At 40.4% G+C, this 27,679-nt stretch overlaps 1 protein-coding gene across 2 annotated transcripts; it reads left to right on the top strand.

The window, feature by feature from the left end:
• Positions 1–18,621: 18,621 nt before the first annotated feature.
• On the top strand, positions 18,622–25,936 carry onecut1 (one cut homeobox 1). Of its 2 annotated transcripts, none has more exons than XM_079824748.1 (2): positions 18,622–19,974; positions 24,022–25,936. In XM_079824748.1, exons 1-2 carry the CDS (start codon positions 18,876–18,878, stop codon positions 24,312–24,314), a joined length of 1,392 nt encoding a protein of 463 aa, XP_079680874.1. In that variant the 5' UTR covers positions 18,622–18,875; the 3' UTR covers positions 24,315–25,936. The 2 variants fall into 2 exon arrangements, with proteins under 2 accessions (XP_079680874.1, XP_079680875.1); XM_079824749.1 differs by having other exon boundaries at positions 18,622–19,959; positions 24,022–24,506.
• The last annotated feature ends 1,743 nt before the right edge of the window (positions 25,937–27,679 follow it).

The raw sequence follows: 27,679 nt of genomic DNA, 5'->3' as shown, positions 1-27,679 counted from the left end.
AATTCAATCATAATTTTTAGTCAACAAAAATGTTGCATTTTGTTGCTTATTGTATTATGTCAATCTTTGACATTATAAATATAGGATAACAAACTGCTGATTTCTGCTTTATGCTACTGTTTGTTTGTTTGTTTATAGAATTTTTCTTCATTGGAAGGTTTTACAGACCTGCTTCTGTTACAGTGCTGATCCAGACGTGATGGTCCACCTCGATATTTCAGTGGACTCTAGACTGAATGCCTGAAGGCCGGTATGTGTGTATTGATCGGCTTTATCATCCCTTCTGGGAAAAATAACATCTCTGTGGCACAAAGACACACAAGCTGTGCATGTGTGCCTCAGTTTCAGAGAGCGACATACATCTCTCTGTCTCACAGGAATGCAGAACCTGCAGTATGCATTGAATTCTCTACATGCTACTCTATCATTTATTCTAAAGTGAGACGTAACCTTTCATCAGTGATGGTATAATTTTAGATCTGTCTTTATTTACTTATGTTCGATGGAAAGGCACCATATTCTGAAGAACATACATGCAACTCGTGATCTGCAATTGTTTGAGGAACAGATTAAAATTTCAGTCCGTGAATATCCAGCTGAAAACACAGACATTAATTTAAACTGAATCAATCCTACATTCAACTCGTAATGTGTTCGGCATTGTGCAACAAATATTGTATTATTATTAAGTTGTAAAGTCAGTTTTAGCATGGTTTCGGCAGGTAGGTAGGCTATGTAATGATCACGATCATAAACCTGTGTTGAAAAATGGAAATGCAGCTTACCCTAATTAAAAGCTATAGGGGCAAATCTCAGGTAACTTTGCATTACTTTACAGAAACCTTCCGAACTAATCAATCTGCTTCAGCAACGTGTGTATATCATTCTGCATCAGTTCAGCAACTAGTTAGTCAGGTTGTGAACACATCTGTTTACCTTTAACAGGGGCAAGGGACTAAGTGGACAGGGATATAACGATCTCTTTAAAGGGTTAGTTCCCTCAAAAATGAAAACTAGCCCATGATTTACTCCCCCTCAAGTCATCCTAGGTGTATATGACATTCTCCTTTCAGACGAATAAAATCTGAGTTATATTTAAAAAGTCCTGGCTAATCCAAGCATTATAATGGCATTGACTTGATGGGTTGTTTTTGAAGTCTATAAAAGTGCATCTCTCCATCATAAAAGATATCCACACGGCTCCGGGGGGTTAATAAACGCCTTCTGGTGTTGCATTTGTTTAAGAAAAATATCCATATTTAAAACTATTGCCGTACAAATCGATTTACGACGAAAGAGTAACCCATTGACACTTGAACCCCTGACGCATGCGTATTGACGAAAGCAGAAACGTAGAGGACAGAACAAAACAAAACGTAGCATCGGGGGTACTCTTTTAGCGCAAGTAAACTCGCACACTGCTGACCGCCGGAAGTTAGCTATTTTAGTCTATAAAGTTTTAAATGCCAATGCCATTATAATGATTGGATTAGCCAGGACATTTTTTAATAACTACGATTTTATTCGTCTGAAAAAAGAATGTCATATACACCTATCGGATGACTTGAGGATGAGTAAATCATGGGCTAATTTTCATTTTTGGGTGAACTATCCCTTTAATCCATTAGTTTACACTTGTGCATGTGAATAGCCTGTAAATCCTTCTGTAGTGTTTGTTTTATATTTATTCTGAGAATCAACATTGCATTCTTTTCCTCTCCAAATTGCTCCACAACACATTCAATCAACATTCAAACACAATAAATGCTAAAAACTCTAATTCTAAAAAGAATACTTCATGCATATGCTAGGGTATGCATAATGTACATTTTAATTAATTGTAACATAAACTTCGTCATCAGCATATAGGATGTGTGTAGCCTGATGCTGAATTCGAAGCGCATACTGACATACTATTATTTCAGATTTATCGCAAATACGAGTTTCCTAGTTGGAAATTAGACATGAATGCACTGTCAAATCGTATTTACTACTGGTAACCTTGGAGGTGATTTTGATTCCCAAGTTACCAATTGTAGCGTCTGACGCAGGCGGATGGTCTCGTCTTGCTTTCGCAGTAGCCTACTTTGATAGCACATGTGACCCGGGAGCTGGACAAACTTGCATTGCGTTTGTCAGACACCAAACAATCTGCACGATGCTGCATTAAATCAAACTCACCTAAATCCTCTCCGGTGACCGGGGATGTGTTCCACTTCGCTTTTAGACATACACTCACAAACTTCCCTAAGCATTTCCTCTCGGGGAAATCCCTGCTACCATTTTGAAGTGAGCTCCACTTTGTCAAGTGGGCGAGGGGAGTTTATATGGACAGACCCTCGTCCCATCCATTTTGAAAGAGGAAGCAAGTCTACTCCGATTTACACTTCAAGCAGCTCTAGATCCCACACTTCATCTTGACTGTGACGTCACAGCAGATCGCGCTTAACTGTAGTGTTGAGATTTAATCGCATAATACTTATACTATTGATTTTTTGTTATGTTTTTGTAATTTTATTTTTACAAAACAGCTCATATACCTATAGGATTTTATATAGTTGCTTCAACAACTTATATGCATATAGAATGGTGCATAAAACACATTTTAATAACAAAGTTTAAATAATAAATCAGCTCCATAATGAATTCCAAGTGATCAAGGGCTTAGTGCATTCCCTTTAAACCTTATGCACGAGTTCCGCCAGTAGTGGGCACTCATGCATCAAAAGCAATGACGCACATCTGAGTCTACGAGTTGGAGGGAAGTTAGCTAGTGAAGTAGTTGGTTATTCGGGTACTTTCGGGTGCCTGCTGTTTTATGAAGTGTACCATCTTGGTAAGTCTTTGGTTTGATTTTTCTAACCCTGCATACTCCGCTTGCACACAAGCTTTATTTTTCTTGCACTAATTAGTTAGTAATTACTCACCCTCATGTCGTTCGACACCCGAAAGACCAACTTGTTGCATCCAACTTGTTCTTGTCTTCCGTGTGTGCCTCCACGACGCATGCGCGAGAATATGACGTAGCGTCGGGGTTCGGGAATCCATGAAATGCACACTTTAGTCCCATTTTGAGAACTACGCCGAGACCTAAAGCACGATCAATGTAGAATTCAACAGCTTAGATACGCGCGTCTTCCTCTGCTTGTAAACAAATCGCTTCTGGGTCATGTGTCCGAACACCGGATCTGCGTCATATTCTCACGCATGCGTCGTGGAGGCACACACGGAAGACAAGAACAAGTTGGATAAAGGTGTTATCTAGATTTTTTTTTTGCACAAAAACTATTGTCGTCGCATCGTAAAATTATTGTAGAGTCACTGTGGTGAGATGGACTTTGTAACGACGTTTTAAGTGCCTTTTATGGGTCTTGGGAGTGTAAATGTACTGAATGCCAATGGAGGCCTATCTGAAGCCTTTCTCAGCCATCAGCTTTCAACAAAAATATCTTCATTTGTGTTCCGAAGAAGAACGGAGGTCTTACGGGTGTCGAACGACATGAGGGTGAGTAATTAATGACAGAATTTTCATTTTTGGGTGAACTAACCCTTTAAGGGCCCTATTTTAACGATTTGAGCTCATGGTCTGAAGCGCATGACGCAGATGTACTTAGGGTGTGTCCAAATTCACTTTTGCTAGTTTAACGATGGAAAAAACAGACTGCACGCCAGGCATATGGTCCAAAAGGGTTGTTCCCAGTCTCTTAAGGATTCGAGGAGATAATTGACACAGGTGGAGAGCACTCAGCCAATCAACAATAGAGGTGTATATAGATACGCAGCAGTCCTACCTCCGTTTGTTGACAGTTATCAGCAACCCTCCACCACCCCTTCTCCACACTTTTTACTCTAAACCACTTACACATACGGGGGGTACTCTGGGTTTCGGGCCTAATTCCGAGCTCGAAGCCCTCCCCCCGGACAGCATGCCAAATACGCATTAAATTACTCTCTATAAATAATATGTAAGTGCGAACTCGTGAAATGAGTCATGGGTGTGTTTTGGGCGTAAGGTGCAATAAACCAAACAGAATCTCATCTCCCATTCCCTTTAAAAGCTAGTTGTGCTTGCACCATGGCAGATCCGCTATTTACATGTCAGAATCTGCGAGCGGAAAGATTTTATTTTTTATATTTAAAATGTTTGTGTGCTGCTGTGCGTCCCTGTGTGTGTATTAAGCAGAGTGTACACGTGTTGTGCAGCCGCATATAGGCGCATATCACTAACACACCCTTTAAATAAGACAAAAAATACTGCAGACTTTAGACCAGGTTTTTGTTGGTCAATAGCGCAGTCATTTTCAGTTGCCTCAAAATAGCAATGTGCCAACAATGCACCTGAACACACCTAATTTTAAGACAAGCATGCCCATAGGCAAACAGATGTAACTGTCAGGGTTCTCCTCTGACAGCTCTGTATGTTTTGTCTTTGTTTAATGTGTCTTTGTTTGTGTTGTGCATGAACACATGGCTTTGTCTTGGTTTGTGTTTGCCATGTGCTCCCTGTGTCCTGCCTCCTTGTTGTTACCACGCCCCCTTGTTTAGTTCTTGTCTAGTCCTCATTGATTAACTGATTGTGTGCTCACCTGTTCCTTGTCTGAGTGTGCTCACCCTTTCCTCATGTTTTCTGCTCCTTGTTTGTCTGAGTGTGTTCACCTGTTCCTCATGTTCTCTGCTCCTTGTTTGTCTGAGTGTGTTCACCTGTTCCTCTTGTTCTCTGCTCCCTTTATAAGGTGTGTTCTTTCCCTCATGTGGTTGCTGGTTCGTTATACCTACGTGTGTTATACTAGTAGTGCTAAGTGTTTGTGCTGCCTTTTGGTCTTGTCTCCTCTTGTTTTCTGTCTCTAGTTCCTGTCCTGCAAGTAGAGCTTCCCTGGCAGCTTGCTCTCCTTGCCTAGCTGAAAGCTTGGTGAGTTTCCTGATATGACCTGACTGCATTACCCTAGGAATCCTGCCTGGCCATCGCTGGTATCCTCTGGTCTCATGCTGCTCTGTCAGAACTGCTCTCCTGTCTACCACCTTCTGGAGCTAGTTATTGTGGCTGCTCTTCCTGCCTGTGATTGTGCTCCTAACCCGCCTACTGTTTGGACTGTTCACCTCCTCACCATTTCTTGTCTTGTCTGCTGTTTGTCAATAAACCCCTGATCACTCATTCCTGCATTTGAGTCCTCTCTCATAGAATCGTGACAGTAACGAGTGCATTTGCTATTTAAACAACGTGGCGCTGGATGTGAAAATGATAACTGAGTCGGGCTGAAACTAGCAAAAAACACTTGCGTCACGTCTGCCTTCGCATTGCGCTGGGTGTATAATAGGGCCTTATATCTCAACATACACCGATCAGGCATAACATTACAACACCTAATATTGTGTTGGTCCCCCTTTTGCTGCCAAAACAGCCCTGACCCGTCGAGGCATCGACTCCACTAGACCCCTGAAGGTGTGCTGTGGTATCTAGCACCAAGATAGCAACAGATCCTTTAAGTCCTGTAAGTTGTGAAGCGGGGCCTCAATGGATCGGACTTATTTGTTCAGCACATCCCCCAGATGCTCGATTGGATTGAGATCTGGGGAATTTGGAGGCCAAGTCAACACCTCAATCATTGGTGTGCTCCTCAAACCATTTCTGAACCATTTTTGCTTTGTGGCAGGGCGCATTATCCTGCTGAAAGAGGCCACAGCCACCAGGGAATACTGTTTGCATGAAAGGGTGTGCTAAAGTAGGTGGTACGTGTCAAAGTAACATCCATATGGTTAGCAGAACCCAAGGTTTCCCAGAAGAACATTGTCCAAAGCATCACACTCCCCACATGCATCAATGAGCCTTGGTCGCTCATGACCCTGACGCCGGTTCACCACCATTCCTTCCTTGGACCACTTTTGATAGATACTGACCACTGAACACCCCACAAGTGCTGCAGTTTTAGAGATGCTCTGACCCAGTCATCTAGCCATCACAATTTGAAACTCACTTCAAAATGGTAGCAGGGATTCCCCCAGTTGTTATTTATTAAACGTCATCCTCATCAATGCAACTCTCAAGTGAAGTATGGTGCAGTTAGTTTGACATTGGTGACTTTTCTATAAGACAGTTCACTCCTATTATGAATGAGGAAACTGCAACGTGCAATATGGCGGAATAGTCCTGCCTTTTAAAGTAAAACAGCCAATCGCTGATTGGTAAAGTCATTGCGTCACTGCAGCTGCCGTTACAAATTTCGGTTCCCATAGACCCCTAAGACTCGCACTTAGGACTTCACATGTGCATTGGCTAGTCTTGCCTGAAAAATAAGCCTTTTTAATGCTATTTGATAATAGGAAACAACATTTATGGGACCGTTCATGTTAGGTTTTGTAGCTGATTTGAAATATGTTTTTTTAATTGTGAGTTCGGCAAGCAGTTTTTGAGATTCCAGGATTCCCCCATTCAAATAGATAGGACTTGGTCTTGTATGCCTGAGATAGCATAACAATGCAATGAACAGACTTTACTTGAAAAGGACTTTGCTTTTTAGTCACACAAGAACCAATGTTGTTTAATATGATCGATATTTAACATGTCATATTTGATTTGAGAACAGTGGCTAGGATTTTCAGTGAATACTGACTTTCAGTCTCTTCCTCATGCAAACCTGTTGTATAATCATATACACACGTATATTATAACATAATACATCTTAATAAATATTATAATTTTTTTGGAGCTAGCTACAAGACAAGTTTTCAAAATATCTCCTTTTGTGTTACACACAACAATAAATAAATAACAAATAATGACAGAATTTTTATTTTAAGTGAACTATTCCTTCAAGACAGCAAGTGTTTTTTTTTTGCATTTAGAAGTTTTCATTTGTAGGAATGTGTGCATTTTGATATAACTTCCCGTTTCAATCTTATATATTTCTTTATTGTTTTTTTGACTGAGATATAAGAAGTCTTTCTCAAACTTGGCAGCTCACAAAAGCAGTTGTCCCCATGAGAGTGGGAAACTTTTACTTCTTGCAATCTTCAGTGTGTTTACATGCCACTAGTTGTTTTAGTAATGTTTTAACCACCACACAGATTAGTTGAACAATGGAGAACAATGAGTGCTGTGATAGCAGCATTTAACAGGGTTTGCTCAGAGACACCTGTGGGCAGAACAGAACACTCACATAAATTTGAGGATGTGTGCTGCCGATGACAGATCCATCAGCGTCTCGTTTTCTCGGCAGTAAAGTTTCTGCATGCAGGCGAGCGACCGAGTGATAATTTATCTCCAGGGCTTTGTAGGTAATTGTTTGGAAAGCTGATTTTCTAAACACTCTCGGCACACAGGAATGCTCTGTGGTTTTCGAGTGCTCAGCTCTGCTTTGATGAAAAAATAAAAATGCCCTAGCTCACTTTATCAAACAGAATTAATTCTTCCTCTTGCCCTTCATATTGTGACTTTTAATCACAGACTTTGGAATCCTGACAAATGTGAGCACAGATTGAGATGTTGATGAGATTTCTAAAGGTAGCATGAGATTCCAAAGAAGAAACATTTAAGCAACATTTAAGCAATTCATCTTAAAGGGATAGTTCATCCAAAAATGAAAATTCTGTCATTAATTACTCACCCTCATGTCGTTCCAAACCCGTAAGAATTTCGTTCATCTCCGGAACACAAATGAAGATCTTTTTGATGAAATCTGAGAGCTTTACCTCTCCATTGACAGCTATGCTACTACCACCTTGACTCTTCAAAAAGTTCATAAAGAGAAAACTAATCCAAATGAATTGAGCGGTTTAGACCACATTTTCTGAAGAGACACGGTCGCTTTAAATGATGAACAGATTGAATTCAGGCTTTTATTCACAAATAAACATTCATCAACTCACACATCAGTTATGAAAAACGGAAGCTCAAGCATGTTCGCTTGACGTGCGAGAACCAATGAGGTTCATTCTCGTGTTACGCAGCATGTTTGAGCTTCCGCAAAGAACCAATGAGGTTCATTCTCGTGTGTTACGCAGCATGTTTGAGCTTCCGCAAGAACCAATGAGGTTCATTCTCGTGTGTTACGCAGCATGTTTGAGCTTCCGCAAGAACCAATGAGGTTCATTCTCGTGTGTTACGCAGCATGTTTGAGCTTCTGTAGAGAACCAATGAGGTTCATTCTTGTGTGTTACGCAGCATGTTTGAGCTTCCGCAAGAACCAATAAGGTTCATTCTCATGTGTTACGCAGCATGTTTGAGCTTCCGCAAAGAACCATTGAGGTTCATTCTTGTGTGTTACGCAGCATGTTTGAGCTTCCGCAAAGAACCAATGAGGTTCATTCTCGTGTGTTACGCAGCATGTTTGAGCTTCTGTAGAGAACCAATGAGGTTCATTCTTGTGTGTTACGCAGCATGTTTGAGCTTCCGCAAGAACCAATAAGGTTCATTCTCATGTGTTACGCAGCATGTTTGAGCTTCCGCAAAGAACCATTGAGGTTCATTCTTGTGTGTTACGCAGCATGTTTGAGCTTCCGCAAAGAACCATTGAGGTTCATTCTTGTGTGTTACGCAGCATGTTTGAGCTTCCGCAAAGAACCAATGAGGTTCATTCTCGTGTGTTACGCATCATGTTTGAGCTTCCGCAAAGAACCAATGAGGTTCCTTCTCGTGTTACGCAGCATGTTTGAGCTTCCGCAAGAACCAATGAGGTTCCTTCTCGAGTGTTACGCAGCATGTTTGAGCTTCCGCAAGAACCAATGAGGTTCATTCTCATGTGTTACGCAGCATGTTTGAGCTTCCGCAAAGAACCATTGAGGTTCCTTGTCATGTGTTACGCAGCATGTTTGAGCTTCCGCAAAGAACCATTGAGGTTCCTTCTCGTGTTACGCAGCATGTTTGAGCTTCCGCAAGAACCAATGAGGTTCCTTCTCGAGTGTTACGCAGCATGTTTGAGCTTCCGCAAAGAACCATTGAGGTTCATTCTCATGTGTTACGCAGCATGTTTGAGCTTCCGCAAAGAACCATTGAGGTTCCTTGTCATGTGTTACGCAGCATGTTTGAGCTTCCGCAAAGAACCATTGAGGTTCCTTCTCGTGTTACGCAGCATGTTTGAGCTTCCGCAAGAACCAATGAGGTTCCTTCTCGAGTGTTACGCAGCATGTTTGAGCTTCCGCAAAGAACCAATGAGGTTCCTTCTCGTGTTACGCAGCATGTTTGAGCTTCCGCAAGAACCAATGAGGTTCCTTCTCGAGTGTTACGCAGCATGTTTGAGCTTCCGCAAAGAACCATTGAGGTTCCTTCTCATGTTACGCAGCATGTTTGAGCTTCTGCAAAGAACCAATGAGGTTCATTCTCGAGTGTTACGCAACATGTTTGAGCTTCTGCAAAGAACCAATGAGGTTCATTCTCATGTTACGCAGCATGTTTTAGCTTCTGCAAAGAACCAATGAGGTTCATTCTTGTGTGTTACGCAGCATGTTTGAGCTTCCGCAAAGAACCAATGAGGTTCATTCTCGTGTGTTACGCAGCATTTTTGAGCTTCCGCAAAGAACCAATGAGGTTCATTCTCGTTTGTTACACAGCATGTTTGAGCTTCCGCAAAGAACCATTGAGGTTCCTTCTCGTGTTACGCAGCATGTTTGAGCTTCCGCAAGAACCAATGAGGTTCCTTCTCGAGTGTTACGCAGCATGTTTGAGCTTTTGCAAGAACCAATGAGGTTCCTTCTCGTGTTACGCAGCATGTTTGAGCTTCCGCAAGAACCAATGAGGTTCCTTCTCGAGTGTTACGCAGCATGTTTGAGCTTTTGCAAGAACCATTGAGGTTCCTTCTCGTGTTGCACAGCATGTTTGAGCTTCCGCAAAGAACCATTGAGGTTCCTTGTCATGTGTTACGCAGCATGTTTGAGCTTCCGCAAAGAACCATTGAGGTTCCTTCTCATGTTAAGCAGCATGTTTGAGCTTCTGCAAAGAACCAATGAGGTTCATTCTCGTGTGTTACGCAGCATGTTTGAGCTTCTGCAAAGAACCAATGAGGTTCCTTCTCGTGTTGCACAGCATGTTTGAGCTTCCACAAGAACCATTGAGGTTCCTTCTCATGTGTTACGCAGCATGTTTGAGCTTCCGCAAAGAACCATTGAGGTTCCTTCTCATGTGTTATGCAGCATGTTTGAGCTTCCGCAAGAACCATTGAGGTTCCTTCTCGTGTTGCACAGCATGTTTGAGCTTCCACAAGAACCATTGAGGTTCCTTCTCATGTGTTACGCAGCATGTTTGAGCTTCCGCAAAGAACCATTGAGGTTCCTTCTCATGTTACGCAGCATGTTTGAGCTTCTGCAAAGAACCAATGAGGTTCATTCTCGAGTGTTACGCAACATGTTTGAGCTTCTGCAAAGAACCAATGAGGTTCATTCTCGTGTGTTACGCAACATGTTTGAGCTTCCGCAAAGAACCATTGAGGTTCATTCTCGTGTGTTACACAGCATGTTTGAGCTTCCGCAAGAACCAATGAGGTTCATTGTCGTGTGGTACGCAGCATGTTTGAGCTTCTGCAAGAACCAATGAGGTTCATTCTTGTGTTTTACGCATCATGTTTGAGCTTCAGCAAGAACCAATGAGGTTCATTCTTGTGTTTTACGCAGCATGTTTGAGCTTCCGCAAGAACCAATAAGGTTCATTCTTGTGTTTTACGCAGCATGTTTGAGCTTCTGCAAAGAACCAATGAGGTTCCTTCTCGTGTTACACAGCATGTTTGAGCTTCTGCAAAGAACCAATGAGGTTCATTCTCGTGTGTTACGCAGCATGTTTGAGCTTCCGCAAGAACCAATGAGGTTCATTCTCATGTGTTACGCAGCATGTTTGAGCTTCCGCAAGAACCAATGAGGTTTGTTCTTGTGCGTCAAGCAGTTTCGGTTGAGCTTCAATGTTTGAATGTGAATAAAAGACTAAATTAAATCTGTTCATCATATAAAGCGTTCGAGTCTCTTTAGATAATTTAGACTACTCGGTTCATATGGATTCATTTTAAGATCTCTTTATGAACTTTTTGAAGCGTCAAAGTGGTAGTTGCGTAGCTGTGAATGGAGAGTACAGAAAGCTCTCAGATTTCTTCAAAAAGATCTTCATTTGTGTTTCGAAACATCTTACGGGTTTGGAGCGGCATGAGGGTGAATAATTAATTACAGAATTTTTATTTTTGGGTGAACCATCCCTTTAATTCTCACTGGGGACTGCTGTCCCTCTGTTTAATTTGTTTTCAATCTAATTTATGTCAGATTATTATTGCCGTATTAACTGTGGCAATTAATGCAGGAAATAAGTCACATTCGTCCATATGTGTGTGCATGAGTAATGTGTGTGCTTACACCTCTGGCACATTACGTGTAGCTCACAGCAGTGGCTGAGATAGTGTCTTCACTAATGAAGGTTATACTAAATAGAGATCTATACTCTGTGTGTCAATATGTCTATAAATGGCAGTCAGATGGCTTTGAAAACTCTTTAATCCCTTTCCAACAGAGGCTGGGAGCTTCTCGGCACCATATTCACTCTCCCGAGGCCATGCTTTTCAAAATAACCCTTCAAATGTTAACGAAAATATTGTCCACACTATAGTGACCCTCAGGTTGGCTGCAGTTGGCAGATCAATAAGTTAGCATCTGTATCCATCTATGTATCTATCTATCTATCTATCTATCTATGTTAATTGAATTATTAATTTCAGACATTTATGTTAATGTTCTTGAACAGGGCCAGTGCCTGTAAGGCTGGACGGAGTTGCTAAATTAAGTCTCTGTACAGCTCAGGCACCGAGCTGCCTCCTGTTAATTAAATATTAATGATGAAAGATTATCATGGCCAAAGTCTGATTTATCAACAAGCTCTGGTCTGCTCTGAAACCGCACTGTGGTTCAGAAACAGCACCGGTATCAGCTCCGTGACCAAATCTAAATAATTCAGATATTCCTCAGTGTGTGTGTGTGCTATAAATTGACCCTAAAGCCAAATTTGTATGCAACCTTAGCAATTCTCCATCCTTACATGCAGTATGATTGTGAACGTGTGTAGGTGTTAAGGGAAGATGCAGAACATTCATTTAAATGATTTGGTAAAAACAATCATGTTTTTCAAGATAAATTAAGCAGAAGTGAGGACTCGGGTTCAATAGAGTGACCATTGCTTGCCATTTGAACCCTGAGTTAGTGACCCTTGACCCATCATCCTCAAACCCATCTCAATGGCAGATGGCCTGCAATTTCAAGATGAAGCTCAAATGCATGTAACAGTTCAATATTAGGTTTGTCTCTTTCTGCGATTGTTACTCTGGATGTGCTGTTGCCATATCAGTCATCAAATGCAGGTACATGCACCAAAAAAATAAACACGTAAACAAACAGAAAAAGTACTGCCAATCATTTATTACAGAAGTATAAACGTATGAGGCACATTATGGATCATGGCCAGAGGCACAGCAGTTTTATTTTTTTTCATGTAGCTTAAGGAATTGTATATATATTATGTGAATATGTTAAAATGCATCAAATGCATGCATTACAATCACATTTTCCTGTTAATAAAGAAGCTGGATGAGCAGATAGACATGACTCACGCGGTATTGATTATATGGGGCAGATGACTGCTTCAGGAATATAGATATAACTCTAATCAAATAGTGAAAATATATATTTTTCCGCGAATCCTGTCATTTTAAATGAATAGCCCATGCGGATAATAGTATGTTTTGTGTGGTTCAAAGTTTGTTTTATGGCGATTTTAACCGAAAATTCAAAAATAGATAATTACGATATTAGGAATACAGGATATTGTATCATTCTAAACAAGGTTAGTCTAAGTTTATTGTTTTGTGTTCATGTACGTGCACTGTTTTACAGTAATCAATTTGCATATTCTTATTGGATCTTTGCTTCAAGGCTCCTTATTTAAAAATATGTTGAATAATGTTTATGATTTAATAGTGTTTTCAAATATTTTAAACACATTCTGTTTTGTTCAAATTCTAAAGACCAGCATTTCTTTGAAATAATTTTTTTTTTTTATAATATACATCTAATATTTAAAAAAAAAAAAATCACACTTTTGTGTTTAGAGAAATGGCTTTTAAAAGGGCTATGAATGTGAAAGAGAGAGAGAGGGAGAGCGAGTGAGAGGCGAGTGCGCAGATCACAGATCGAACATTTCGATTGTTACTGAAATAATTTGCATACTGATTCCCTTTCAGCCCGCGCCGGATCCATAACTGCTCGCGCGGCTATTCAAATGCACGCGCATCTTTAAATGCACGGATAAGACAGAATCAAGAGCCGAGAGACAAGCAAACAACACCAACCGAAACGGAGTTTTTGCCCGTGGATGCTGTGATTCGATCATGGAAATGGTGGAAAAGCGATTATCCTGCTGGACAAGACCCGCCGGATGGATGCCGAAAGCGCCCTAACTACGGAGCACACCGAGCATATTACGCACTTAAACAAAATGACTGCTTTCCACGACAAACTGTGGATAATACACAAAACTTACAGGTACATGTCTGTGCATGGTTTGGCAATGATAATATCTTTCGCGATGGGACTGGTATATAATATAAAGAGCGCGTCGTGTCGGTAAGCATGGGAAGGTGTGTGTGTGTGGAGAGAGGGTGAGAGAGAGATAGAGAGAGAGAGAGAAAGGAAAGAATCGCTGCATGATGAGTGTATATGTTGTTTTACTGGATGCAGTGACATTTGGCGTCCTGCGGAGTTTCCTGAACTTGAAAACAAGGTTAAAGTCAGGGGTCACTTTTATGCACTGTCAAATTGCTCCAGCGCTGTAAATCATACGCCATGCCATGATTCCCATAAACCTGATTCAAAATAATCACAGTATAATCATGTCAGCACTGCATTCATGCGTTGAATTGTGTTACTTGAATTAGGGTGTGTCTTGCACATATATCTGAGCTTTAATATGAGGTTTATGTTTCACTGCCTCATTATAATTAGATCAAACGGCATGATGGTGCCCTCAAAATATCTGGCGCACTGAAGGTCACCTGTTATACTCATTAATTATGATAATTCATTATCAAGTGAAGGCTCGTGTGTTTATGTAGCTATAGCTGATTGGATTCAGGGCTGCCTCGCCCGCCCATTTTACACTATAATCATGGTACTACCTTACTGTAAGTTTCATAAAGTAGAGTACACTGAGGAAAAAATGATGGGAAATATAAGGTGAAAGTATTTGGAAATGTTGAGACAGATTGTGTTGCTGATCTTCATTCCAGTTTATGCTTTCTAAATCTAACATGCTGATTTACGTGCCACATATTGTCGAACAAAATATATCACGACAGATCTTTCTACGACCTATAGGATACTTTTAATTAACATAATGTGTGTGTTCGTAACTTCGTATCACACTCGTCCCTCTAAAACACACACTCGCGCGTATTTCATCAGAATTGTTTTATTTCAAATAAAGATACTTAGACTAGTCCTACAAATAAAATATACGTTTTTGCATATTTAGAATTTTACAATAGTTTTGGAATTTAAAAGATATATAGGCTATATTTAAATATATGAATATTTACCTGCAACACTGTTTTCTCCAATTTTTCTCTACGTGAACCTGAAATATATCCAGATTGATAGAAACTTGTTGCATCAGCTGGCAAGTTGATTTAATTGACTTCTTATACAATCATGAAGTATAACTACTCTCTGATGGATGAAAATAATTATTCATTTATTTTAGAAATGCTCAAGCAAGTGCACTTGCAGGGCCGTGTTTTGAATCAGATTTGAATCATATTTAACCCTGAAGACAGTGCCATGAAAAATGCAATAACGTTGAATTTTATCGGACTATTTGGCTTTTAAAAAATAAACTGACTTTAATCGGTTTTATTTATTTATAGGTAATACACTTTTTATTTTTTATTAGGTCATATAGAACGTGTGCCAAAATGCGTTAAAGCCTATGCAACATCTCCACTTCCTGTTGTACTGGACGAAACAATTGTAAACGGGATAAACATTTGTAATCGATTTATTGATTCCGCACGTGCAGAAATGAACAAATCAAAAATATCTTAAATTAAAATCGGCATGCTGAATTTGTTACTGCTTTGGTGGACACACAAATGATCTCCAACTGATCCTCTTAAAACAATCAATTAACACTTTCAGTTACTTCTTCCATCCTGAGTGTTGTTGAAATTGTATCTTTTCACTCTTCTTTCAATTGGAAGAAACTGATCCGCTAATGTAATCCACAATCGATTGTTGCATATTTCAATCATCCCCTGTCCAGACCGCTCTGAGATCGGGAGTCTTAAAGATAACAATAATCTGTATTTCTTAGAATATCTCAGAGATTTTTCTGAGATTTGCTTCTGAGATCCTAAAATACAACAATTCGTTTCCTATTTAATTTGTCTTTTAATGTATAGGGTCATACATTATAGGCTATTAAACATACATTAATCTATTATCATAAAACAATAGTAATAGGCTACACTATCATAAAAGATCCAGTTTGAGATATCTGGAATTGGGACATTATTATACTGAAATAGGCTAATAGGTTATTAATAATAATAATAATAATAATAATATGCCTAATAATAATAATAGACATTTCACAAGAAAATAATATTTAACGGGGTTTTTTTTAACAGTTGCGTTTTTAAAGCAACGAATATCTCCAAAATTGAAAATTAAATATCACAATTTAAGATATATTCTTACAGGAAATAAGAGCATATAAACATGTGATTTATGTTATTCATAGTTTACAGTAGGCCTATTGGTTCATTTAAAACCTTACACCTGATCCCAGATTTTTTTTCTTTTTTTTTTCTTCTTATGTTATTTGGATAAACATTTAAATTGCCGGTTTATTACTGAACATTTATGTCGTTGAAAAACAAACTGTAATTCTGCTTATTTATAAATGAGCATCCCCATGTCGTGTTAATATTTGACTCTGTATTGATCTGTGCTTCTGTTTGTTTCATATAGGGGCATTAGTGCTCAGGTTTGGCTTGAATTCACATTTAAAGTAAAGGGGCTCTAAATGTTCTCCACTTATAACGATTTGAGGAAAAGTTCAAGGGCAAAAGTCTTTAAATAATTGATTATTCTTTATGAGTGAATGCACCTATACCCCATTAAGAAATGTTAAGCGGAAAATCTTTTTTTATCATCAATATATGTGTTTCACTGGCACTGCCTTTCAGTCTTTTTTATTGTCTCGCTGTGAAAATAAAACTATCTTTGAGAATATTAATGACTGCACTTATTTTTATTTTGAAGACTCTCATGCATAGCCACAGTTTATAATTCTATTAAATATTATCAGTTTCACATATAATTCTAGATAAAACAATAATAGGAAAATATAATTTGATATTACATTTTTTTGGCCTGCGCCGTTTTTGTGATATTGATTTCTCTAAGACGCGTTAGGCTACTCTTCTAATAATATCCAAACTGATCTTTCCACCACTGCTGTATACAGTTAAAATATTTACAAACTCTGGTTTCAGATGCAAGGAGAGACGCCTAGGTAGGCCTCAACAGAAAAAAAAAAACCTCCATCACCCCCACAGACACACACACACACCGCTGCGCACGTCACGGAGACACGAGTGCGAATGAAAAATATCGACCACTATGAGAATGTGCGCAGATGTGGCTGGCTGCTAAATTTCGTGCTTGAATACGATCTTTTTCATCAAATTAATGGTCGATGGTGATAATGCAAAGTCTGTGACCTGCACTGTATGGCTTTCCATTTTTGTTTATGTGGAAAATAAATGATATCGTGAGCCAGAGAGTTTGTTACCACTGTAAATTCCTAAAAAGCGGGGGCCTAAAATATATTTATATATTTTTTTGCATTTATTTGTTGTTATATTTCAGCTGACATTGTTGTTCTTTAATTGCAATTGCTTCAGTCGTTGTTGTTATTATTAATAATAATAATAATAATAATACATTTATTTTTATTGTTGTTGCTGTTGTTATTATCAAACTCTTGTTACGTTAACCACTTGTCAAATCCTCACGAATGATCCGAGTTGACTTCTAATTTGTCGTAATTTACATTGTTCATTTTTGTCTGTTCTTCTTAACTCGTTAATCTGGATGGCATTGTTCTTGACCCTGACAGATGTATGTGTTTTGTCACTATAAGCAGGTCCCTAAGAAACAAGGAAAAGTCTAAAAAAGTTAATCTCTCTCCCTCCCCCGCAGCTGTTAGCTTCAGGAGTCTTGAAGCGTCACCTTTGACATGTCCCCTATGCGCACGAGCGGGGCCCAGAGCTGGGGGCCCCAGGACTGACCACTGCAAGCTGTCACCCCACCCGGGCTTGGACGCTTTCGCCGGGCTCCAACTGTCCAGTTATCCCTTTCTTTCGCTTGACTGGTTATGAAACTGACTTTTTGGAGTCGATTTTAACTATAAACAATGTGAAGTCGTGCAAAGTGATATCTCTGTAATGTGTGTGTGTGTGTGTTGGGGGGGGGGGGGTCTATTAAGGGGCTTATAACTGCCTTGGTTCTGCCACCTTTCAAAAACTTCAGCATGTCAGATTTATGGTATTACATTTTCATCTGTCTTCTTTGATCTGTCTTTTACACAATCTGCATTGATTGTCTGTATATAGCTATATATTTTTTTAGATATAGCCTATTTGTTAACTATATTTTGCAAAGTCTTGTAATAAAAAAAAAAGATTACGCCTTTTTCAACACGTGAGTTGTGTAAGACCATTAACTTATACGCGGGGGAAGGGGCGTATACTTTTGTAACATTGATTTGGTAAAAAAGTGCGTTTTGCCTATTCATTTGTGTGCAGAATGAAGTTCATCCATGAAACGTAATGTGCTGTGTCATTATACTGCCAGGCCACGGAAGCGGGACACACTCCTGATGGCTTGGTTCGTTACTCTTAATAGCACAACAATAGAAACATCTGTCCAGCCTTTCTCTGCCTATTACCAATCCGTCTGTCCTTGATCCCCAAAACAGTCCGACTCTGCATGGTACAGGAAGACTTACATTCAGCAATCTTTATATTTGCACAATTTTCTGCAATAAAAAAAAAAACATTATATTTTGTGTCAGTGTGGATACTTTCTTATTTCAGCTGAATGGCACGACGATTTATATGCTATATATACAATATTGATCATATCTGTAGTCATATGTGAATGCATGTAAAGATTTCTCTGAAGTTTGGAGCAGCAACTAATGAATATGCATATTAATGCAAGCTGAGGCCCCCAGGTGAACCCGGAAGTGTGTTTTCTGCGCCCATCGCATTAAGGAGGTTCTGCCAAACAATTACCTTTATTCATGCATTATTCACGCGTAGCCTATACTGCGACTTCGTAGGGTCATCTGATTTTTCATATAGAGCATAATTGTCATAACACTTCATTCCCTTCCATTCCACTGACTTGAAATATTATTATTATTATTCGATATAACAGTGTGAGGCTGATCACGCTATACATCCAGCAGGAGGCTTTCCTATTTAATAGCAATGGGGTGCATCTTCCTTAATAAGTGACGTCAAAGGAGCCGAGATCAGCGCGCATGCGCGGGAAAGCGGAGCGGCAGCCGCAGCACGGAGCAGTGCGCGAAACAACAGCAGACATGGCAAGAGATGGCGAGGGACGCGAGCACACCGACACCATGCACTGCTGAAGGGACGGGGGCCTTAACATTTAAAAAAAATTACAAAACTTTATAAAACAGAGAAAAAGCGAAGGAAAAAAATCAGAAAAGAAAGCAAAGGAGAAAAAAAATATTCAAGATAAGAACAGAACTTTTCCAATGAGAGCACTTCTGAGGACACTGCTCCGCTATATCAGATAGATGATTTGTCCACACGCTTGCACGTATAATGAACGCCCAGCTGTCGATGGAGAGCATTGGCGATCTGCACGGAGTGAGCCATGAACCGGTCCCCAGCGCGGCGGATCTCATGACCGGAGACAGCGCTCATCACAGGAGCCATCGCAGCCTGTCAGCCCATGCGCGCTCCATGGGCATGGCATCAATCCTGGACAGCGGCGACTATCATCACCACCGGCCCCCGGAGCACCCCGGGCTCGCCACGCACCTGCACCCGGCCATGAGCATGGCGTGCGAGGCTCCCCCCGGGATGAGCATGAGCAGCACCTACACCACTCTCACCCCGCTGCAGCCCTTACCGCCCATCTCCACCGTCTCCGACAAATTCCCGCACCACCACCATCATCACCACCACCATCCCCATCATCATCATCACCCGCACCAAAGGATCCCGGGGAACGTCAGCGGGAGCTTCACCTTGATGAGGGACGATAGGGGTCTAGCCCCGATGAACAACCTCTACTCTCCCTACCACAAGGACGTGGCCAGCATGGGACAGAGCCTGTCGCCTCTCTCTGGATCCGGACTGAGCGGCATTCACAACTCCCAGCAGGGGCTGCCGCCCTACGCGCACCCCGGGGCCACCATGCCCGCCGAGAAGATGCTCACACCTAACGGATTCGAGGCACACCACCCCGCGATGTTGGCTCGACACGGGGAGCAGCACATGAGCGCGTCTTCGGCGAGCATGGTGCCGATCAACGGCATCCACCATCACCCGCACGCCCATCTCAACGCCCAGGGCCACGGGCAGGTGCTGGGCTCCACACGGGAGCAGAACCACTCCTCCGCGCCCGGATCGCAGCTCAACAACGGCAGCAATTCGGGCCAGATGGAAGAGGTCAATACCAAAGAAGTGGCCCAAAGGATCACCACGGAACTGAAAAGATACAGCATTCCGCAAGCCATCTTCGCCCAGAGGGTGCTGTGCCGCTCGCAAGGGACGCTTTCGGACCTGCTCCGGAACCCTAAGCCCTGGAGCAAGCTCAAGTCCGGTCGGGAAACCTTCCGCAGGATGTGGAAATGGTTGCAGGAGCCTGAGTTCCAGAGGATGTCAGCGCTCAGGCTCGCAGGTGAGAGAACAATAGGTAATACACACTTCTTCTCTTCTCCTCCACGGTCTATCACTCTCATTTCATTTCCTTCAAATGCATTTCACGACTGGCCAGCATTCATCGTCTTTGCGACGCTTTTTGGAGGTTTCATACAAAGCTTACTTTTTAGGTTTTGCGATTGTATTATGTGCTTGTTGTGCCACCTTGATTTGTACTTCAATACCTTCAAACTTGAGGTTGTGCTCTCGATGTAGAAAATAGACCGCCTATAGGTAAAGTGATCCCGTCCAATGGGGTTGTTTTGGCTTTCGTGTTTGTTTTGAGCTAGCCTATAGTCCTCAGACTGAGTTGCATGCAGATAATGGACGGGTCAATAGAAATAGTTTGATCAGAAATGCGCGTCTGGACGCCTCGGTGGCCTCCATCCCATTGTCTCTATGTGAAAATGGATGCAATGTGTCCACTTGTCTTTGCAACACGTTAATAACCACTCATCTACATATTTAGTTTTGTGGTGAAACAACATGCATTGCATCGTGAATATGTTTCGTTTTTGAACTGGTGTGCGTAAATATGTTACTGTTTCTCTGTGCGCACTACTGAAACGGGCTCTGAATGCGTGTCGCAGTGTGTGTGTGTGTATTTGGGTTGGCAAGAAAAAGGACTTGTTTTTCTTCTTCTGGTTGGATCTCTTCATCTATTGTCCAGCTCCAGTGACGTGTTGTCGGTTTTCTTAATTAACTGATTGGGGCTCCATTAATTTGCCTCACGAGAATTAGAATCAATTGGCGGGCGGCTTTGGGGGCCACTGATCCGTTCAAAGCCAGCAGTGAGGGGGAAAAAGAGAGAGCATCTTAAATACGAGTGTCCCTCCACCACTCCATCATAACTGTCATTGCAGTTATTAGAGTATTTCATTTATGCATCTGAGAAAAAGCTACATTGGAGAAAAAAAGAAAAAGAAAATACCTTTCATTGCAAAGAAAAAAGTATGAGGATAGGTTGTCGGTTTTAAATACGCTCTCTCTTTGTGTGTGTGTCATTATCTTAGTCTTGGGCGAAAACACCATCAGTCTTGTATTTTAATTGAATTATTTTCTTTCTCTTGAAATTTCGGTTTTATAAATATCAATGTGAGGGTATTATGCAAACTGAGGTTGGGCTGATGTTTGTTTGGTTTTGTTTGATTCTGATTCGGCCTTGCTTTGCAATGGATTTTTGCCCCACATTCGTAGTAAAATATGAATTTACATCATACCATTTTATTTACACGTTTCTGTACAGGATTATATGTTTACGTTTACGTAATGTATTTTCATATGCTGGGTGTTTTTGTTTTTCTTGGGTCGATAAGCTTAGAAATCCAGAAATTGTTGGATCTTTTGCATCTGATTTTGCATGAGCATTATTATTAAATAATAATAATAAACTACTGAACGTAATTACATGTCAGTTAGATTCAGTTTATTTTGGTTTAGCGAGATTATTTTCATATTCCTTTAAATGATATTGAAATTAGTAAAGGTTCCAGACACAGTGATGTATATTATTGATCGAGTACACATGGTTGAGGGTATGTGATCGGCCTACTGAGAGGTAAATATAGAATTGGTATATTGATTATTCAAATTCAGTTTCCTTCTCCTTTTCCTTAGTAATTTAAGACAGTAGGCCACTCAGCAGTCTTTCACATCACTGCTTTTACACCTTTTTCACACGCGGGGTTTTTATGCTGTGAATCTGTCGTTTCTCGCTTCTATATTCAACTGCATTTTGCCTCAGCCCTTAATATTAACATTTTAGCATATGGTTGTTTATTATGAGGAATTACCGTTTTATTATTTTTAAAAGGTCATCCTGGTCTAATTTTATTAGAAAAAAAATTCAGTGTTCTCATTATAACCTAGATTAAATAATTTGCATTTGCGTATTTTGTTTAAAAGGTAATAAATGACAATACATTTGATTTTAACAAACACCATTATTTAAGATGATAATCTTTAATCATTTTGCATTCGATATTATTTGGGAATAAATAGGAAGAAAATGAAAAACTGAAGAAAATGCAGGCACCTTGCATGAAATATATTATTGTAATAGCCTACCTATTATAAAAAAAAGTTGCCACAATAATAAAATGTATCAAATAATGTATTGCATTTTGTGCACATTTACATCTACGTAAAAAGCTATGTAAAAAGCCACGAGCCATTTTATTCAGTCTATTTAAACTATGAATGTCTGAACCCAAATGTGCACGCGGCTTCGCTAAAACCTCAACTAACTTTAAATCAAAAACTGTAATAATAATTCATACGTATTATTAAATCATAACATGCGTAACAGACCAATAGTTTATATATATAGCCCATAACTGAACTTCTGCTCTGTTAATATATAGGCCTATAAAATTACACATGAGATATGATATAATATCGACTCATTAGGCCTGAGCGTAATAGTAGGCTGGAGTTTTGTTTTGTTGCATGGAGCCACTGTGAAATGAGTGACCGTGGGCGCGCCCTCGCCCTCGTGTGCGCGCTTATCTGGCGCCTGTCTAATGATTTGCAGACAAACAGTACCTATATGTGATGATCAAATGTGCTGAAGGATAAAGAGGTTCGCAGTTATTTCCCTGGGAATCTGCTTGGGTCTCGTCACAGTGGCCTTGTGCATGGACACACTTTTGATTTATGACACTTGATAGCGAGCTCATTTGCTTTTTGTTAATATTTACCCAAAGTTTCAAACTGCTTTCCTTGTGCATAGTTCCGTTCTTTTTTTACATGCACGACTAGAATGTGCATTAAAGGATAATTCAATGTATACCTCTTACGAAAATATATTATAGCCTATAGCCTAAACTCCAAGGATACTTATAGTTTTATTAAATATTACAAAATTGATTTAACTAGGCTACTATTAATATTTACTGTTAATATATTCGAATGTTAAATATTCAAATGAGGGAAGGCCCTATGCCTATTGCTTGTCTAAACTTTTACGTAAATATGAAATGTGCTTAGAATGAACAATAAGGACCTGAGATGCAAATTTGCGTTTTACATATTAATGAGTTGAGGCGGTTATTTGTTTAAGAAAACAGACTGCCTCTGACGAATCAAGTGTATGTGTGTGATGGTTCAAGTAAATGCCTGCTTTAAGCGGTTTCGCACCGTCTTCTAGCGCCGCCTTGTGGTTTGTTAAAACTAAACAGTTATGCCGTCAACTGGGAATTTACGCGCACAAAGAGGGAACACACCAGTAGGCTTCTTTATTCAAAATGACTGCTTAGTGTGGGTTAATACGCGTTTTTTCTTTCATTATTGGCAGGCAGTAAGTGATACATTATTGGTTACATATACATATTGGTTGTGATAGTGTATCTGCCATGCACGTGGCTAGATTTAAGCACCACGGACAGTTCCAGAGACTTTATTTATAGTGTACATGAAATGGCCATACAAAACCCTCCAAAAAGCAGTAGTGTTTCTGTGTTGTTTTGTCTATTCCGTGTTTTTGACTGATTTGCGTTAAGAACCATTTTAGAAAAACTCGGTACTGTCATGACAAATGTGACCACAAAACCAGTTATAAGGGTCAATTTACATATATATATATATATAATATACAACATATGAAAGCTAAATAAATAAGCTTTCTGTTGATGTATGGTTTAGGATAGGACAATATTTGGCCGAGATACAACTATTTGAAAATCTTGAAATATTGAGAATATCGCCTTTAAAGTCGTCCAAATGAAGTTCTTCATTAGTTCTTCAGCAGCATATTACTACTAATAATACATTTTTAATATATATACAGTAGAAAATGTTCAAGATATCTTCATGGAACATGATCTTTACTTAATGTCCTAATGATTTTTGGCATAAAAGAAAAATCGATATCTTTGACCCATACTAACATATAGTTGCTATTGCCACAGATATACCCGTGCGACTTATGACTGGTTTTGCGTTCCGGGGTCACAAAATAAGCCTGCTTCAGAATGTCTGTCGTTTCTTTTACGTGTTTGCCAATTATGTCTGACTTTTGCGTGTCGACCTTTTGTTCTTTCAGCGTGCAAGAGAAAGGAGCAGGAGCACGGTAAAGGCGAGCGGGGGAGCATCTCCAAGAAGCCCCGGCTGGTCTTCACTGATGTCCAGCGTCGGACTTTACATGCAATATTCAAAGAGAACAAGCGCCCGTCCAAAGAGTTACAAATCACCATCTCTCAGCAGCTGGGCCTGGAGCTCGCCACCGTCAGCAACTTCTTCATGAACGCGCGTCGACGGAGCCTTGATAAGTGGCTGGACGACGGCAGCTCCAACTCGGCCAACTCCTCCTCCTCCAGCACTTGTACCAAAGCATGATGGAGTAATGGCTGCATTATGGGAAAAAGAAAAAAAAAACTTCGGTGGAAAAGCTTTAAACAAAGAGACAATTTTAGACAGCGTTTGCCCTTAAAACTTGTACAGTACCGATATTTATAATATCCAAAGAAAAACACCAAAGACTGCTCGACCCCCATTTAGGACTTTGTTCGTTTATGTCTGACATTCTGCAAAAAAGAAAAAAGAAAAAAGATGTTACACTCCAATCACTGGCCGGTCCCCGTCTCAACACACTCCCCTCAAAGTCTTTCTTTTTTTTCATGTGATCGGTTGCTTTCAAGGACTTTTTCTCATCAGTGATCATCTCAAATGTGGAGTGATTGTTATTCACTCCGATGTCAGATTCCAGTTTTCGTGACATCTTAGGTGTAATGCCCGACGTCACAGGCTCACCTCTGTGTTTTCATATGATCAGGTGGTGTAGAATCTTGACAAAGGTTGCCTGAATGTCACCCTCAGGATAGTGCTTTCTTCCTAATTGTTGGAAAAGCTACATAGGGAACCTAAAAGTACACGTGAACTTGCCATCTTCTTATCAATCACGGATGGTAGAACCAAAGAAACATGTGTATTTATCATTATCACTTTTGAAATCAGGCAAAACTATGTTGAATCCTCTTATCAAGACACCTGTGACAGTTTCATTCAGGTGACTCCTGTAGCCATTTAACATATAATTAAGTCTCTTATTTGTCCTAATGAACAAACTAGTAGTAGTCAAGCATGTCTCTGTGAGGACACATCTGTGCCCGCACCCCATTCCTGCCTAAGTCCTTTCTTGTGATTATTTCAGGGAGATTTTTGCTAGCTTTAACCTGCCTTTTTTACCTGTATTTGAAATGTTTCAATGCCAGTTGCTGAAAACCAAAGATAAAGATACGCTAACTAGCACCTGTCACCGTTTCATACCCACACCCATCAGTCAAACACAGCTTATAAGGAGATACGAGTTCCGCAGACTCTCATTTAATGAGGTTGAAGAGACGTCTGGGTGAAAGAACTCAAATTTTGTCATTTATCACAATTAGCTTTGTCTGGAGCGAACGCATGCACATGTTAATTGTCATTAGAGGAAGCAGGAGGAAAAGCAGGCTTTGCGTTACATTTCATTTGAAACTTTTCACAGACTTTCTCACCCTTAGAATGTTAATGTAGGCTGTCAGCATGCTTTCACAAACCCATAAGTCATGCGCCGTCATATTAGATTCATCGCTTTCATTTGCCATTAAGCTCAGTTAGATGCTGTTTTTATTTCGCAATAGAAGGCTATTTCATTGTCTAATGCATCATTTTCACGGCATCGACCATCAACACCGCCGCAGTGTCCCCATCCGGGCCCGAACCCAATACCCCAGTAAGAGAGAGAGGGAGCGCATTCTATGCATTTCACAACTAGGAAGAAAGCATTATTGAGACTGAAGCAGGGTGATGCGATCGCTTCATATATAATAGACTCACTCAAACTCACAAGATATCTGGCCTTGTTGTCTCTTGTGGTGTGTTTTAGCTTTAAAATATATTTGGTATTTACGACTATTACAACATCCAAGCATATATAAAAGAGCGCTGCTTCCTCATGTAGAAAAGCAGAAAAAATGACCAAAAAAAAAAAAACCTGCTGATATTTATAGTGTGAACCAAAGATGCTACCTCAGTCCGTTTCCATTCGTGATTTCTATCAAAGTAATGATACCAAAGAATACCAAAGATTTGTTCTCTTTGCACGGCCTAAATGAATGATAAGGTGGATGAATAGATGGTGTGTTTCCAGTCTTTCCCCTCCCTGCCTCCTCCTCTCCTTCGCTCTAATGCTCTCTATCACTCATCCGTGCTCATAACAGCGCCCTCGGCAGACATGTTTTAAACTCACAGGACGAGTGCCTTGCTTGAACCAAAGTGTTAAACCGCCGTTGACCTCTCGACACCCACCTTTTAACTCTCGGAATACCTCAGCCTGTGGAAGGGCCACTGACGAAGAAAAAATGGAATATTTCTTCTCTCTCACCGTGGTGCTTTTGCCAGCGCAACCATGCAATGAAAACATACCAAAGGAATTTCTCTTGCTTTCTCCAACTCTCGCTGACAAACCAAAGCTCCTGCCACCTCCCTGCCAAATCTGCCGCTTGCCCCCAGCCCCCCACCCCCCCTCGCCACGTCACCAGTGGGTGTGTCCACCGATTAGGCCGTGCACGTCTTTACCAATATCTGAATACCTCATAGTAATAAATTTTCACAGTTCTGTTGTATAGAGAGTTTATGTGATTAAGGCAGAACGAACTAGTTTGGTAATCGTCGATGTTACTTCGGGAAAAAAAGCTTTATGAGTATTTATTTTGACGGTTTTGGCTAAAGTGCTCAGTTTTGGTCACCAAAGGCGAGTTTCCGTGATAGCAGACCGAAACTTGCAGAAAGAAAAAGAAGCTTATTTTTTTTAAAAGCCTTGTGTTGTTCTGATACTCTAAGGATGTTTGACTATTCTTTTTTACAGGGTAAAACCAACTGCTGTGATTCTGTGTCTATTCGTTCACTTTCTTCTACTACGGTGTTGTGATTTCCGTTAATTTAATTGCATTTTTGTATCGCTTAACCTCTGTTTTAATTTATGTATTTGTAGAAAATATAGATTTGTACATAGTAGGTTTTTTGGAAAAAACAAAAACAAAACACAAAAAAACGGACATTCATTTTATTTTACAGCCTTATGTCTGAAGTGTAGATATATCGATGAATTTCCATTCCTCTGTGTTTGTATGTTAGATGGCACTTTGGCCCTTGTATTAATACACTGCCAGACAGAGAGCCGCGGAGGACTGACCTCGTCGCGGCCGAAAAAAAAGCAGTGTATAATGTTTTTAGTTGATTTCTTTTTATGTTATTTAAATGTCCAGAATGATTTTGTCCTTTGTACTTCAAATCATTGTTTTATGGGTATTGCTGCACATCCAAAGATTTTCTAACCAAACCAAAAAGTGGGAGGGGGGAGGGAGGGGGGACGAAAGAAAGTAGTGTAATTTTTGCATAAGCACTGGCTTTTGTGAGGTTATTTGCCGTCTGCACGGGTACGAGCCAGGGCATAGTGGGACAATGTAGACAAGCTTAGTTCAACTTATTGGGGCATATACTGCTAAACAGTACAATCTGTGGCTTTTGGGACGGAGGGCTACAAGTCCTGCTCACTTTGCTGTGTCGGACACTGAGAGGGTGGAGCGTGGGCGGGGCAGCAGGTCTGCCGGGGGCGGGGTTGATTTGTAATTGACGTGGCACTGCTGCCTAGATCCATCTGATATGTCAATTTTGGTTCGAACGTGTGTACTGACAATGAGCAAAGTCTAATAAATCTGCAA

This window comes from Gobio gobio, assembly GCF_949357685.1.
Source record: "Gobio gobio genome assembly, chromosome: 9".
Classification (NCBI taxonomy): domain Eukaryota; kingdom Metazoa; phylum Chordata; class Actinopteri; order Cypriniformes; family Gobionidae; genus Gobio; species Gobio gobio.
The sequence above is the reverse complement of the archived record's forward strand: the minus strand, read 5'-3'. Positions and strand labels throughout refer to the sequence as shown.